Genomic DNA, 15,013 nt, shown 5'->3' with positions numbered 1-15,013 from the left:
TTATAGTGAGCTACCTAATGAATTTTAAATGTGTTTGCTAATGGCAATTTGAATTGCTAGAGCAATGTTTGAGCCCTGGGCTGGTGTTGTCCATGGGGCCAAATAGCAATGTCATTTGTGACACTGGCTAGACAGGATCCAGATATTAAAGAATGCTAAGATACTCTAAAAGCAGTACTTCAATATTGGATTTTTAAATTTCTGGAAGGCGGCAGAATACCTTTGGTATTCATGCCCCTAGCTAATAGGTCTAATCCTCTTGCTGACAGTTGTGCAGTAATTCTTTTCAATCTTTGATATATATATATTATCTGCCCATATCAATCTGTATTTTGAAGGAAGCCAGACAAGCTTTGAAAGGCTGACTTCAATATACAAATAAACCAGTGACTGGATATGAAAAAGTTACTTGTTTAGAATTACATCGCAATTCTCTGATTTAATAAAGCACTTTAAGACAGCATATATGCTTTTATTTTGTGCATTACATTTAAACTGTGCTCAAAGATTATATTAAGGGTGATCATGTCTTATTAAGCATGACTGTTTTTCAGCCAACCAGCAGAAGCCTATAATGAAGCACACCTTTACTATGCTGAAGCTTATTAAAGAAAATCATTAGAACTTCAAAGCTCTTGCCTAATCTGGATGCTGGCACCACAGCTGGAAACTGAGCTTTGCTCACTTTAACACTGAAGTTTTTTGTTTTGTTTTGTTTTGTTTTTAAAGAAACTGTTATCGTTGGCCCTGACACGGTATAGGCAGGAAATGCACAATGAAAATCCAGAAAAGATCTATTTTTTTAAATGAGGAAGCTGGTTAGTTTAGAGGCAGGAATTTCAGGGCAAGTTCTGCCTAAACTTCTCCACAGTGTTCTGCCAAAAGACCTCAAGTCACAGCCAGCTGTGCAGGGGTGAGAAATATCAGCATCCACTGGTGAGTGAAGTAGTTTGCCCTACATTTCCCTTTCCCTGTCTCTTTGCTATAGCTACTGTCTCTGAAATAAAACACTTTAATCTTCTTCACTGCCTTGGCCTAATAATTTGTGTCATGCAGAAAAATATCCATATACTCTCCAACCAGCAGGGTCTCACACAGTCAGTCAGTCATTGTCTACATCACAAGATGTACTAATCCCCAAATTCACTTGTGCACATGAGATATGTGCTACCCTTTCTTATTTTAATGTATTTGTAACGTGGTAGCAGGTGAAAATGAAAGAGCATTTCTTAATTGCAACACAGAAGAGATGAGGTATGGTCACCATTAGCACAAGCACTAAAGTACATTTATGCATTGTAGCACAATGCAAAATGAAGGTTACTCACCTGTACAGTAACTGAGATTCTTTGAGATGAATATCCTCATGGGTGCTTCACTCCAGACATTGGTGCATCCCTACACCTTCGCACAGAAACTTTTGCAGCAGTGTCCCTCTGGGTCATGCTCACGCATGAGCCTGTTTCTCATGCCCCCCACCTCCATTTAAAGAGCCATGCATGGGACCTGGATACTTCTACCATAGAGCTGCTGAACTCCAAAGTAGAGGAGAGAAGGGCAGGTAGTAGAGCACCTATGGGGACACTCATCTTGAAGAGCCTCAGGTCCCGCACAGGTGAGTAACCTTCATTTCTTTGTAGAGAGTTGCCCCCATGGGTGCTCCCATCCAGGCGACTTAGTAGTAGTGTCCATTAGGATGGGAGGGACTTCAGAGTTGACAGAATAACTGTTGAGAGTATTGCTGTACCCAGGGATGTGTCCGCCTGTGAAGCCTGGGTGATGGCAGAGTGATGGATGAAAGTATGTTGGGATGCCGATGTCACTACCTTATGTGTCAGTCAATGGCACATTGCGCAGGAATGCAACCAAAGTGACCATCGCTCTGATAGAGTGTGTGCGCAGTGGCTGTGGTGGCTGCACTCCTTGTAGTTGTTAGCAGAGTCTGATGCATCCTGAAATCTAATCAGAGAGTCTTTGTCTGGATATTGGGTTGCCCTTGGAAAGTTCCACTATTGAAACAAAAAGTTTCAATGATGCCCGAAATGGCTTAGTTCTTTCTGAACAGAATGCTAACGCTCATCTGACATCGAGTGTGTGCCAGGAGTAGCTAATGCACTGTTATGCAGTTTTGGGAAAAATACTGCGAGATGTATGGGTTAGTTAATGTGAAAACACTTGCAAAACACAGGGAGGAACTTTGGGTGAGTTCTCAGTGTAACTTTGTCCTTGAAAAATGGTGTATGGGGAGTTTGCCATAAGAGCGCCCAGTTCTCCCACACGTTTGGCAGCAGTGATCGCCACTGGGAACGAGACTTTCATAGACTGGTGAAATAATGAGCAAGTCGCTAGTGGCTCAAATGGTTTTTGAGCTGGAGCTGGACTAGATTTAGGTTACAGGGAGGTGCAGGGGGTGATATATTGGGGGTAGAGTGTGGTGAGACCTTTTAAGAAGCACTCAGTAACAGCGTGAGTAAACACATCACTGTCTATTTTGACATGGAATGCAGTGATAGCGGCTAAATGTACCTAATGGAACTGAGAGAAAGGCCAGTCTATTTTAACTCAAGGATATAGTGCAGGACAGAAGGAAGCGGTGCTGCTCTTGTATCTGATTGTTTTGCAGTGCACCAGGCCTTAAATCTATTCCATATGTATGTGTAAGTTGTAGGGGTAGATGATATTCTTCTGTGTAGTAGGACATTCTGGAGTTGAGATGAGTACATTAGTTCCGTGTCTGAGAGCTAGACAGGAGCCATGACTTGAGCTGAAGCATCCAGATGTCTGGATGTTGTAATTGGCCCTGTCATTGCGTGAGCAGGTTGTTGACAGGTGGTAGTGTGATAGGGAGACCGATGTACATCCAGAGAAAGTAAGGGTACCATGTCTGCCTGGGCCTTCCTGGGGCTGTTAAGATTACTGTTGCTCAATGAAGCTGGATTTTGTGTGACACACTGCGTATGAGGGGTATAGGGGGATGGCATAGGTCCAGTACGTGTGTCAGTCGAGGAGAAGGGCATCGCTCATTGAGTTCTTGCCTCATCCTGCCCTGGAACAATATTCCATGCATTTCTTTTTCCTGTCCGTGGCAAAGAAGTCTATGGTTGGGTAACCCGATTGGTCGAATATTACATTCAGGATCTCATCATTCAGTTCCCACTCGTGGTCTGTGGTGAATCGTCTGCTGTTGTGCTCAGGTAGGTACGATGCAGAGAGGTCAATACTGTGGTGGATACACCAGTTCCACAGCTTGGTGGCCTCAGCACAGAGAGAGCAGGAGCAAATTCTGCCCAGTCTGTTTAGGTAAAATTTGCATGGCGTATTGCCTGTTAGAACCTGAACCGCAGTGCCCACAATGTGTGGTAGAAAACAGAGGCAAGCATATTGGACTGTCTGGAGTTCTAGTATGTTTATGTGAAGATTCTGCTCAGTCATGGACCAGAGACCTTGTGCTGTATGATGTTGTAAGTGAGCTCCCCACCCCATAAGGGAGGCATCTGTAGTAAGAATATATGTGGGCAGATCCTGAACAAATGGAATTCCCAAGCATAGGCATCTGGGTTGCGTCCACCAAATAAAGTCTTTCACCTTGGGAGGAATTGTGAGTGGTAGCGTCAATATACGTTATGTGTGGCTTGTAAATAGCAGCAAGCCAACCTTGCAGACTTCGCATGTGTAGTTGTGCGTGTCTGACCATAAAGATGCACGCAACCATGTGGCCTAGCAGGCATTGCTGTGCTGTTGTTTGTGGAGCAGTTCGTAAGGAGGGTTACAAGGTTGGTGGTGGCCTGGAAGTGATCATGGGGGAGGGAGGCAGTAGCTGTTGTGGCATTGAGGTGTGCCCTGATGAATTCCAGATGCTGTGTAGGTTGTGATATTGATTTTTGTGTGTTTATTTGCAGGCCCAAGCATTGAAAGCATTTCATTGTCATGATGGTGTTGTGAGTGGCTTTCTCCCATGGTGGTGCTTTCAGAAGACAACCATCCAGGTAAGGAAAGATGACTCCTTGTTTTCTGAGGTGTGCAGTCACTACTGCAATGAGTTTGGGAAGTACTCGGGCTGTGGAGAGTTCAACGGGCAGAACTTTGTATTGGTAGACGGCAGCTCCTCCTGTAAATCTCAAAAAATGTCTGTGTGCTGGATATATGGTGATATAAAAGTAAGAATCTTGCAGGTTGAGGGCTGAAAAATAGTCCCCATGTTCTAGCGCTGGGATTATTGTGGAGAGGGTAATAATTTTGAACCTCTGTTTCTTTACAAAGTTGTTTAAGCCTCTTAGGCAGAGAATTGGTCTCCATTCTTTTTAGATATTAAAAAAATAACAGGAATAAAAACCTTTCTCTGGGTGTTGCTAGAGAAGGGGTTCTATGGCCCACAAGTTCAGGAGAAGGTCTACCTCCTGATGTAACATTTCTTCATGAGAAGGGTCCCTGAAAAGAGATGAGAAGGGGGAGGGGCATAGAAAGAAAGGGGATAGTGTAGCCAGATCTGATGATCTCTAAGGCCCATTTGTCATTGGTAATTGTTAGCCATTTGCACGTGTTTGGAGAAATGGAGGGTTGATTGTGCTAGAGATGGGGAGAGATCTTCTGGAGACTTGACCAAAATTTCCAATGTGCTTAGTCGAGGATAAGGGTTGAGGTGCTGCGGTTGATGGTGGTCGATGACACTGTGGCCTCTGTCTCATTGTTGTCATTGATGATATGAGCATGGCAGTTGTTGAGAGTAATATGAGTATCATCTATTTCTCTGATATAGCTGGTATCTAAGCTGGTATTCTGTTGAAGCAGGGGTCTGCGTGCCCAAAGATCACAGAGTGGCCTAAGAGTCCTTCATGGAGTGAAGCACATCATTGGTCACCTCTGCAAAAAGCTTTTTGGTATCAAAAGGGAGTTCTTCCACTGTGCTCTGGGTCTCTTTAGGGAATGTGGTGGAGTTGCACTGGGATGCCAGGCTCATAAATATCGCAGTGGCTGTGGTTCGTGCAGTTGCATCCATAGGATCAAGAGCTGTTTGGAGTGCAGTATGTGCAATTGCTTGTCCCTGTGACGAGGGCTTGAAGTGACAATCTTTTGTCCTCTGGGAGATCCTTAATAAAGTCTGTAAGCTTTGCGTAGTTTTTGTGGCCACAGTTGGCAAGTAGTGTAGAGTAATTTGTGACCCTAAGCTGGAAAGAGGCTGAGGAATAAATTTTGAGGCCAAAGGTGTCCAGTCTTTATTTGCTGGGGTAGCTCTGGACTGTTGTTTGGTCCTTTGATTCACTTCCTCCACCACTAGAGAGTTTGGGGCAGGATGGGTGAAGAGATATTCTGAGACCTTGTGATCAGTTTTTTTGCCTTTGAGTGCCGCTGTGGCTGGCGCCTCCCATGCTGATTTTGCTGTGTCTAGAATTGCTGCATTGATGGGCAAAGCAATCTTAGTTGAGGAAGGTGGCTATAGTATATCAGTCCACTCATGTTGAGTTTCTGACACCCCCACCATATCAATGAGTAGTTCTGTTGCTACCCATTTAAAACAGGTCCTGAAAATGGGTATAATCATCCACCATGTGTGGCAGTGGGGGTGGAGCAGCCTCATCCGATGGTACAGGAGCCTCATTAGGTTGAGAAGACATGTCATCCAGTATGTCCTCTGGCTGATCAGCAACAGGTAAATCCCCTACTGCCTCAGTGGGCTGTGGGGGTAATGATGTAGATTTGATAGTGCTCCTATAAAGGGAGTCCTCTCATTTGCTGTAAGATGTGGTGGGAGCTCATAGGCTACGATATGGCCAGAGACTCCAGAGTGGTGGGGGTGGAGGCCCCCATGGGTGTCCATACCACTGTGGCAAGTATTTCTAATAGGGCTGGTAAGAAGGCGGTTTGTCAATCCTGTGAGATCTTGAGGGAGGCAAGCAGTGAGGAGAAAAGCTTGCAACCTCATCTGAGGAAAAGCCCCTTGTGAATAGCCGTGGTGCGCTGCCTCTGCGGTAGGCGAGAGGGGTGCTGCAAGCAGTGGGGAGGCTGACACCAGGGAGACTTGCTAATCTTTGTGTCAGGTATAAGCCTGTGGTGTGGTCAGCTGTGGAACTTTAACCTGAGCTGACAGAGCTTCAGTGTGCTTTGCAGGGAGGAGTGACAAATGGCACCAAGCTGCTGCACTGAGAGCGGATTGGCTGTCAGTGACGAGTCTGTCCAAGTTGCTGATGGTGTTGTGAGAGTGACAGGGAAGGCGGCTGCATTAGCTTCAGCACCGATGCTGCCTGAGATGCCCAGAGCACTGACAGAGCTGCTCACTCTCGGAGAGGTCTGTGGGGGCAGGAGAGCTCTTGCAGGGGAGCATTCTTTTCCTCTGAGGTGAGCTCTGTAGAAAAGCTGCCTGCCCTTTTTTTTTTTTTTTTTTTTTTGCTGTTTTCAGTGGCTTTGGGGACCTTGTGAGGGACACTGTTGGGGAGACCTTTGTGGAGCTTGCCTCCGGCCCTGGGTCAGAGGCTGGTAGGTGAGACTTCTCCATTAGCAAGTGTTTCAGCCTCAGGTCCCTGTCTCGGCATGCCCTAGATTTCATTTTGTCACAATGGGCAGATTTCTGAGGGATATGCCCCTCGGCCAAACAGCAGACACACTGGCTGTGTCCATCAGAGATGGGCAAGGCGAGGCACACCTCTTGAAGCCTGGGGAGCCAGGCATTTCTGCAGGAGCAGCTAAAGTGGCAGGGTTTTTTTTTTTCTTTTCTTTTCCTTTTCTTTTCTTCTTCTAACAAGAAATAATTAACTGAGGAAAATCTGTTCTAACTATAAGCTGTGAGGGAAGTGCTAATAGCACGAGTGCTGCACACCATCTCCAGCCAGGAAGACCAGAAACAGAACTGAAGGCTCCTGGCCCTGAATGCAGCTCTTTAAATGGAGGAAGGGGGTGGGACATGAGAGACAGGCTCACACGTGTGTGTGCAATCCAGAGGGACACTGCTGCAAAAATCTCTGTGCAAAGGCACAGGGACACACCAACACCTGGAGTGGAGCACCTACGGGGAAAACTCTCAAACCGTAATTTTTTGACCCAGGACAAGTAATGCACACTGCTCAATTTAGATTAACCACGCCCTCAATCAGTAACACACATCATGATTCCTCTACTGTACTGAATAAGCTTTTCTACTTTGACTCATCTTCCCGTGGTTACTGAAGAAGCAAGTACGATCTTGAGCTAGGGTGCAGAAAAATATACTACAAAGTAAAGAGTTTCCTATGACGTTTTATTCAGTGCTTCCTCAAAGAAGCTCTAATAACTATCACATGGAATCACAGAGAAATCCAGCGTTTCACTCTCCCCCTACAGGCTATGAGTAGCTTCTATTGAACTTCACACAGAATTCAATAGAAGGATTCTTCAGCAAAAGAACTTGGCTTCTGGAAATTCAAGGAGAAGGGCTCAGTGAGACAGAGATGAAGAGGGAAGGGAAAAATAGGATGTTAAAATAATTGCATCACCCCCACCATTTTTACACAATGTTTTTGCTAATGTTGCTAAGTAATAAACTCCAGAAAATGATGTACCTCCAGCATAGTTCCTAGGTTCAGTTTAGAGTCTGTTATATTCTTTTCAAGTGTCAAGTACCCTACTCACATGGACACGTAAATATTCATGGCTAAACATAGCCAACAATTACAGGCATAAGTATGTGTTGTCTTAGACCATAGCTTTAAGCGTTGCATGTAGTTTTGTTGAAACTTTACTGAACAGAGGATATTAGAAAGACAAGATGGGTGAGGTAATCTCTTTTTTTGGGATCAACTTCTGTTGGCGAAAGAGACAAGCTTTCAGGCATACACAGAGCTATTCCTCAGGGTCTGGCAGCGGCAGGTGCTGCTCGGAGTTGGTGGACCCTGGCTTGTAGGGAGCTTGCTTCTGATGATGAACTTGTTGACAGGTCAGAAGAGGGGGTTTAGGAAAGACTGCTTTCAGTATGTGGTTCCCAACAAATATGGCCTGTGCTTAATGGAACTTTGCACTGGTTCCAGCGTAGGGTCATAGGTCACAGATAGCAGATATAGGCTACGTCTACACGTGAAGCCTACATCGAAATAGCTTATTTCGATGTAGCAACATCGAAATAGGCTATTTCGATGAATAACGTCTACACGTCCTCCAGGGCTGGCAACGTCGATCTTCAACTTCCATGTTGCGCGGCACCACATCGAAATAGGCGCTGCGAGGGAACGTCTACGTGCCAAAGTAGCACACATTGAAATAAGGGTGCCAGGCACAGCTGCAGACAGGGTCACAGGGCGGACTCAACAGCAAGCCGCTCCCTTAAAGGGCCCCTCCCAGACACAGTTGCACTAAACAACACAAAATACACAGAGCTGACAACTGGTTGCAGACCCTGTGCCTGCAGCATGGATCCCCAGCTGCCGCAGCAGCAGCCAGAAACCCTGGGCTAAGGGCTGCTGCCCACGGTGACCATAGAGCCCCGCAGGGGCTCGAGAGAGAGCGTCTCTCAACCCCTCAGCTGATGGTCGCCATGGCGGACCCCGCTATTTCGAAGTTGCGGGACGCGCAACGACTACACGGTCCCTACTTCAACGTTGAACGTCAAAGTAGGGCACTATTCCTATCCCCTCATGGGGTTAGCGACTTCGACGTCTCGCCGCCTAACGTCGAAGTTAACTTCGAAATAGCGCCCGGCGCGTGTAGCCGTGACGGGCGCTATTTCGAAGTTAGTGCCGCTACTTCGAAGTAGCGTGCACGTGTAGACACGGCTATAGTCTACAAGTTTATTAATCACTTCACTGTCACCGACCATGTCACACTGGAATCCATATGATGTATCATTAAACAGTTACAACACATACACAGGAAGTGGCTGGCATCAACAGAAATCTTTCCTGAAACAGCTATCACTCCCTCGCATGCCAATTCTGGTATACCTTTATTGTTTCCTATAACTATGCTATGGCAGCACCATTATAACGGAAGGCCACTAAAAATTCCCAGTGATAGTTTCAACTTATTTTAGCTTACTTACTTACACTGTCATTGTCATACAAAAAGTAACTGTAATTTTTACCTCCTCAGTAGTATTCAATACCACCCTTTTCACAAAGAAAAAAGCATATCCAGTATCACACCAATTTAAAAAAAAGTATGAATAAATATCATTAATTTTCTGACAATGAGAATTTTTAATTCAAAGCATGAGTTATAAAGGTCTTAATTTAAAGTGGTCAAACTATAACCTTAAATCTAAAAGGCCTTGTTATGCAACCATTCAAAACAATACCTCCCAGTATTTATGGCCAGCACCGAATCCCACACAGCCCAAATTTATGATACATTCCCCAAGGTCAATCTGGTCTGAATGCCGTCAACCTCATCTCATTTCCAAAGCTGCTCCGTACTGGCAGGGTCTATTTAGTACTTGGATGGAGGACCAACTGGGAACATCAGAAGCTATCATCAAAGAAAAACTAAGAAAGGATTATAAATTTCATTCTATGGAATTTTTAAACTACTGTGTAAATCTAATAGTGAATGATGCCCCTCAAAAAAGTTATAAATCCTCTGCTATGTGTTTTTCTATGATAGTTAATGTTACTCATTTTCTCTCTCTTCTCTCTGCGCTTTTTAAAACAAGATACTTCAATCCCATCAGTACAAAGACAAAGTCCAACCAGCATTGCATATGTGTTCCAAATACCTTGCCCTGATGGTCATGCTTCATTTCCCAGCCTCTCGGCAGCTCCAGCTGTTTGTTAGCAAACATATTGAGGAAGCCCACCAAATCTCGATTATGCTGGTAGCGCTCAAAATGGTGGGTGTCCCGCCGGACTTTGGTGATCATGTGTTTCAAACACGTGTTGTTTGTAAACATGCGGTAGGCACTCTGAAAAAATTCATAATAAAATAATTTCAGCAAAAGACATTGGAAGTTAAACATCTATACAGACAGAGCATCAATCCAACAGTTGGATGAGTGACCTATGTTTCAATGGACTGATCATAACTTAAGCCCCAAACCAGCAAAGATTTTAGGCCTGAGGTCAGTGGGCACTGGTCCTTGACAAGGAGCGGTCCCCCTGAAGTCAGATGGGCTGCTCACATTTTCAAGTTAGGCATGTGCTGAACTGGGGCCCTAACAATTAAATGGCTAGCAATATGGAAGAATGGACATTAAAGAAAGAATAGCATGGGAACCAAGTTATGACAAATACTTCCCAATATATTACATCATAATTGTTTATTCTTGCAGGCATTTTCCAAGGTATTTATTTTAATTAAACAAAAACATTTACTCGTTTTCCTTGCAAAGGCGGCCTTCTTTGACCTGAAGCTCTAATAAACTTTGAAGAAAGTTGTTCCAGCTGAAAAATAACTTCAGAACTTTTAAACTTTATCCACCCAGTGAAGTGCAAACTATATTATTCAGCATTGCATGTCCTGATGTTCATCTAGTCATGTCTGCTTCTTTTAGCAGTAAAGGTAGCCTAAATTGCACCACATCATCCTAGCATTCTCTTAAGGGTGATATATATCGAATAATGTCTCCCATGTAACCATGGTACCCGACAACAAAACTAATAAAGCATATTACAGTTTCACACTATTTTTATGTAAGCTCATTAGGGAATTACAGTATTCTTTTGGCCTACTTGGATTCTAAAAGGACACACTTGATTGTACCTCTACATGAACAAAAAGATCAAAAGTCACAGAAATACATATGTTTTTGTTTTTAAAAAAGAAACAAAACAAAAAAACAGAACTCTGCCTTTTGAACTAAAGATGCAACTGTGCAGGCTGTATTCAATGCAGCTGATTGGAACACCACACATGCTACAAGATTAAACCAACACTGCCCAGTAGTTTTAGAGCCCGTGAATGATTAACAAGTGTGCTTACAGACAATGAAGCAATCATCATAAAATTTCTATTTATAACATTCAAGGAAATGTACTGAACAGAAAAAACTATTTAGAAAACTAATACTGAAGAATAAATAGAATAAATTGGAAAGCTTTAATTCAAATATGTGGAACACCACCATAACAGGCCTGTTTTGTTAAAAAAATTCCAATGTTCTTTCATATAAAATAGCTGATTATGAATATATTCACGTAAATCCCAAAAACAGTGTACAGAGTGGTGCACCAAATGGGGCATTTGCAGTTACACTTTCAACCTTTATAGGTGAATCACCTGTTGCAAGAAAAAGACAGTTACTTACTTCTGTTCTTCGAGATGTGTTGCTCATGTCCATTCCAATGTAGGTGTGCGTGCCTGTGTGTGCGTAGTTGCTGGAAAATTTTTCCCCTAGCTGGTAGCCATTGTGCTGGTGCAGCATCCCCTGGAGTGGTGCCAATATAGCACCCGAAATAGGCCCTGCCCTGCTCAGTTCCTTCCTTCTGGCTACTCCAACAGTAGGGAAAGGCAGGAGGGTTTTGGAAGGACATGAGCAACACACCTCGATTATCACCAGTTATGGAAGTAAGTAACTGTCTTTTCTTCTTCAAGAGATTGCTCACATGCACTTCAATGTAGGTGAATGCAAGCTGACATTAGGAGGTGGGGTCGGATCCCTGGAATGACTGCAGAACAGCCCTACCCATTGCAGCGTTATGTCCAGCATGCTGTGTGAGCTGAAAAGGTGTGAATGAAAGACCAGGTGGCAGGCCCTACAGATTTCCTGAATAGGGATATGAGCTAGCAATGCCATGGAAGAGGCCTGTGCCCTTGTAGAGTGAGCCCTGGGTGAGAAGGGGAAACCTCTGCTAGCTTGTAGTATTCCTTAATACAAGCCAATATCCAAGAGGAAATTCTCTGGAACGAAACTGGGAGGCCCTTCATCCTGTCCACTACAGCCAAGTACAGCTGCTGCGACTTTCTGAATGGCTTGATCCTGTCTATGTAAAAAGCCAAAGACCTATGGACACCTAGGGCATGTAAACTCTACCCCCTCAGGGCAGCATGAGGCTTAGGGTAAACACCAGGTAATGATATATCCTGATTGACATGGAAATAGAAGACCACCTTTGTCAAGGAAGCCAGATGGGGTGTCAGTCTGACTTCATTCTTGTGGAACATTGTACAGGGTGAGTCCACTGAGACAACCCTCAACTCAGACACACTTCTGTCCAATGTGATGGCCACCAAAAAGGTTGTTTTGTAATTTAGAAACAGCAGGGAGCACTGGTTTTTAAAGGGGGCCCCATGAACTTAGCCAAAATAAAACTGAGGTCTCGGGATGGTTAGAGGTCCCACACCCATGGCCTAGCTTTCTCCAGGCCTTTCATAAATCTCTTGACCACAGGGTCTGAGAACACCAACAAAAGGCCTAGAGCAGGATGGAAGATGGAAATAGCCACTTGGTGAATTTTGATGGAGGAAAGGGAGAGCCCCGATTGACTTAGGTGCCACAAATGATCCAGAATCAAAGGGACTGTGGCCTGCAAGGGAGACAACCCCTTTTGGGATGACCAAACCACAAATCTTTTCCACTTTGCAGAGTAAGTGGCCCTCGTGGAGGGCCTTCTACTATTTAAAAGTACCTCCCCCTCGCTGTGTGATGAACCAGACCCAGAGCAAACATTGCAGTTCCTCAGCACAGATGAAATGAAAAACTTTGACTTTAACCTCATGTTAACAGCTGTTACATATTGCAAATTTTCCATAAGGTTCTCTTGGAAATTCACAATTTGAATTAACAAATAAGTATCCCATACTGTGTAGGTCATCATGTAGCTTTCTTTCTCATATCTTAGCCACCAAATATTGAGTAAGATTTTTGTATATAAGAAAAACACAATCCACAGATGTGCCCATATTTATCAACATATAGTTATGAAATTGCACGTTGGTATACACTATACTCACAGGGTTAGAATGCAGCACTGTAAAGAACTCTGGGCTGATAAGGAATTTCACTGGAGGAGACTGTAGCAATAAAGTTAGCCTGGATCTGGAGGTAGAGTGAGGCAGCACATTCTCCCTTCGAAAATCTAACAAAGAGTGACAAAGATTTCCAGCAATAACCTTTACCAATGACTCACTACAACTACATTGATTTATATTATATTCTTGATAATTCTTTGATGGACATTCCTCTCAGTTCTTAAAACATTATCTACATAAGCGCGTAATCCTGATTTATCGATGAATGTTTGCGAAGATAGGCGAGGTGTCTGAGATAACAATATATTAATAGTTGCCTAACATTTACTTTTGTTTCTGATGCAAAATACAGGTTGAACCTCTCTAGTCTGGAACTCTCTCATCCAACAACACAGATTAGTTCAGCATAATTTCAATTAGCTGGACAATCACTTGCCATGGGTGTGGCCAAGTTTTCTGTGGAGTCATAAAGTCTGTTTACAGCTACCAGTCTTAGCTCTCAGTGTTCTGTGCTGTTATTTAGCTGTAATTCACCCCAGGTGTCTTCTAAGAACCCAGTATGCAGTGGAAGTGTTGGTAATGCTGCCAGCCAATACGGACATCCTGTCATTTGGAAACTTCTCTCATTTGGCACTAGTCAGGCTCCAAAGGTGCCAGACTAGAGAGGTTCAAAATTGCATATGAGCAGGGAGGGATAGCTCAGTGGTTTAAGCTTTGGCCTGCTAAACCCAGGGTTGTGAGTTCGGTGCTTGTGGGGGGCCATTTAGGGATCTAGGGCAAATAGATTTAAAAAAAACCCATCAAAGATGGCAATAGGTCCTGCTGTGAGTGCAGGGGACTGGATTCAATGAACTATCAAGGTCACTTCCAGCTCTATGAGATGGGTATATCTCCATATGGAAGTGCCACTCTTAAAATCAATATTTACCTACCAACCCACACAATGGCACTTGGAATACTACAGTCATACCCTACAAACAGAAAAGAACATAACTGATATGCCAGTTACCACTGTACTGTCACTGCAGACAAAAGGTGATTGTTTCAATAAGAACCAATGTGGATACACATAAAATTGTCAGAATTTGTTATATATTTCACTTCTCCTCAGAAAAGACAACCAGCAGCCAAGCACTGATCAGTTCTTCAGTGTTTAACCCAAATACTTACAGAATGGAGGAAAGAAAAGGTTAGATGAAGAAATTGACTTCAGTTCCATGCACTATGATAAACATTTGGGCACCAGTTTTGTCTCTTGATTTCTCACAAAAATAATGAATTGGAGAGGAACCACATTTTCTTATGTTGTTTCAACAAGAAAGGACAACTGGTAAGCCTCTTTTAAAAAAAATAGGTGATTTGGATGCACATTTCAAAGTAGATGGGAGGTAATCATCATAGGTTTGCATCACAATGATTGTATCCAAGAGTCAAAAATCACTAAAAATCATGCCATTTTCCATCTTTCACAGGCCCATTATTTTGTGTGTGTGGCAGAATGTCCAGAGTCATCCTTCCTTACTAATTCTGAGCCCAGCCATTCATAAATGACAAATGAGCTCTGTTAAGAACACGATAGTTTAAGAAGTTAGAACACATAACCTAATAGAGGAGACAAGGAGAGGAAAAGGACAAGTACAAAGTGAGAATAAGAGCTGAGGGACGAACAGGGACTTCAAATGGGGGAATAGAGATGAAAAGGAAAAAAAGGAAATGATAAATACAAATGGAGAAAGAAAAGGAGCAAACAAGGGAGAGTAGGAAACAAAGGTACTATTTGAAATTAACATGGAGAAAATATTTCAAATATTGATGAAGTTCAGAAAAATGGAGATGAATAAGAGAAGAAAAAGATTCTTAGAACTTCTGTTCTTGAAGTATTGCCCTCAGTTCCTCCCATTGTATGTCCATTATAGGGATGCTGCCTTGTTCTCAGATTATATTTTCATCACTTTTGAGGAAGTCAGTAGTGGAACAGCTAACTTTTAGGCATCTCTACAAGTCCTTCCCTGCCCTCCCTCCGCCACCACCAACAATGAAGTCATGCACTGAGAGAAGACCCTGACTGTTGGCTTCCAGGTGTTAATTTTAACACAAAAGCCTTTGTTAAGGAAAATACCTTACTCAGTTTCAGATTTTAAATTGCCTC

At 43.5% G+C, this 15,013-nt stretch overlaps 1 protein-coding gene across 4 annotated transcripts in view; it reads right to left on the bottom strand.

The window, feature by feature from the left end:
- HECW2 (HECT, C2 and WW domain containing E3 ubiquitin protein ligase 2) overlaps positions 1 to 15,013 on the bottom strand; it is a 250,554-nt gene that overhangs the window by 55,901 nt on the left and 179,640 nt on the right. For all 4 annotated transcript variants that reach the window (XM_075002118.1, XM_075002120.1, XM_075002119.1 and 1 more), the window contains 2 exons: positions 12,847 to 12,971; positions 9,674 to 9,859 (listed from right to left, as the gene is read on the bottom strand). In XM_075002118.1, the coding sequence (XP_074858219.1) occupies positions 9,674 to 9,859; positions 12,847 to 12,971 (311 nt within the window). The remainder of the gene's footprint in view (positions 1 to 9,673; positions 9,860 to 12,846; positions 12,972 to 15,013) is intronic.

This window comes from Carettochelys insculpta, chromosome 8 (genome assembly GCF_033958435.1).
Source record: "Carettochelys insculpta isolate YL-2023 chromosome 8, ASM3395843v1, whole genome shotgun sequence".
NCBI classification, from domain to species: Eukaryota; Metazoa; Chordata; order Testudines; family Carettochelyidae; genus Carettochelys; species Carettochelys insculpta.
This window is presented reverse-complemented; position numbering and strand designations above follow the sequence as displayed.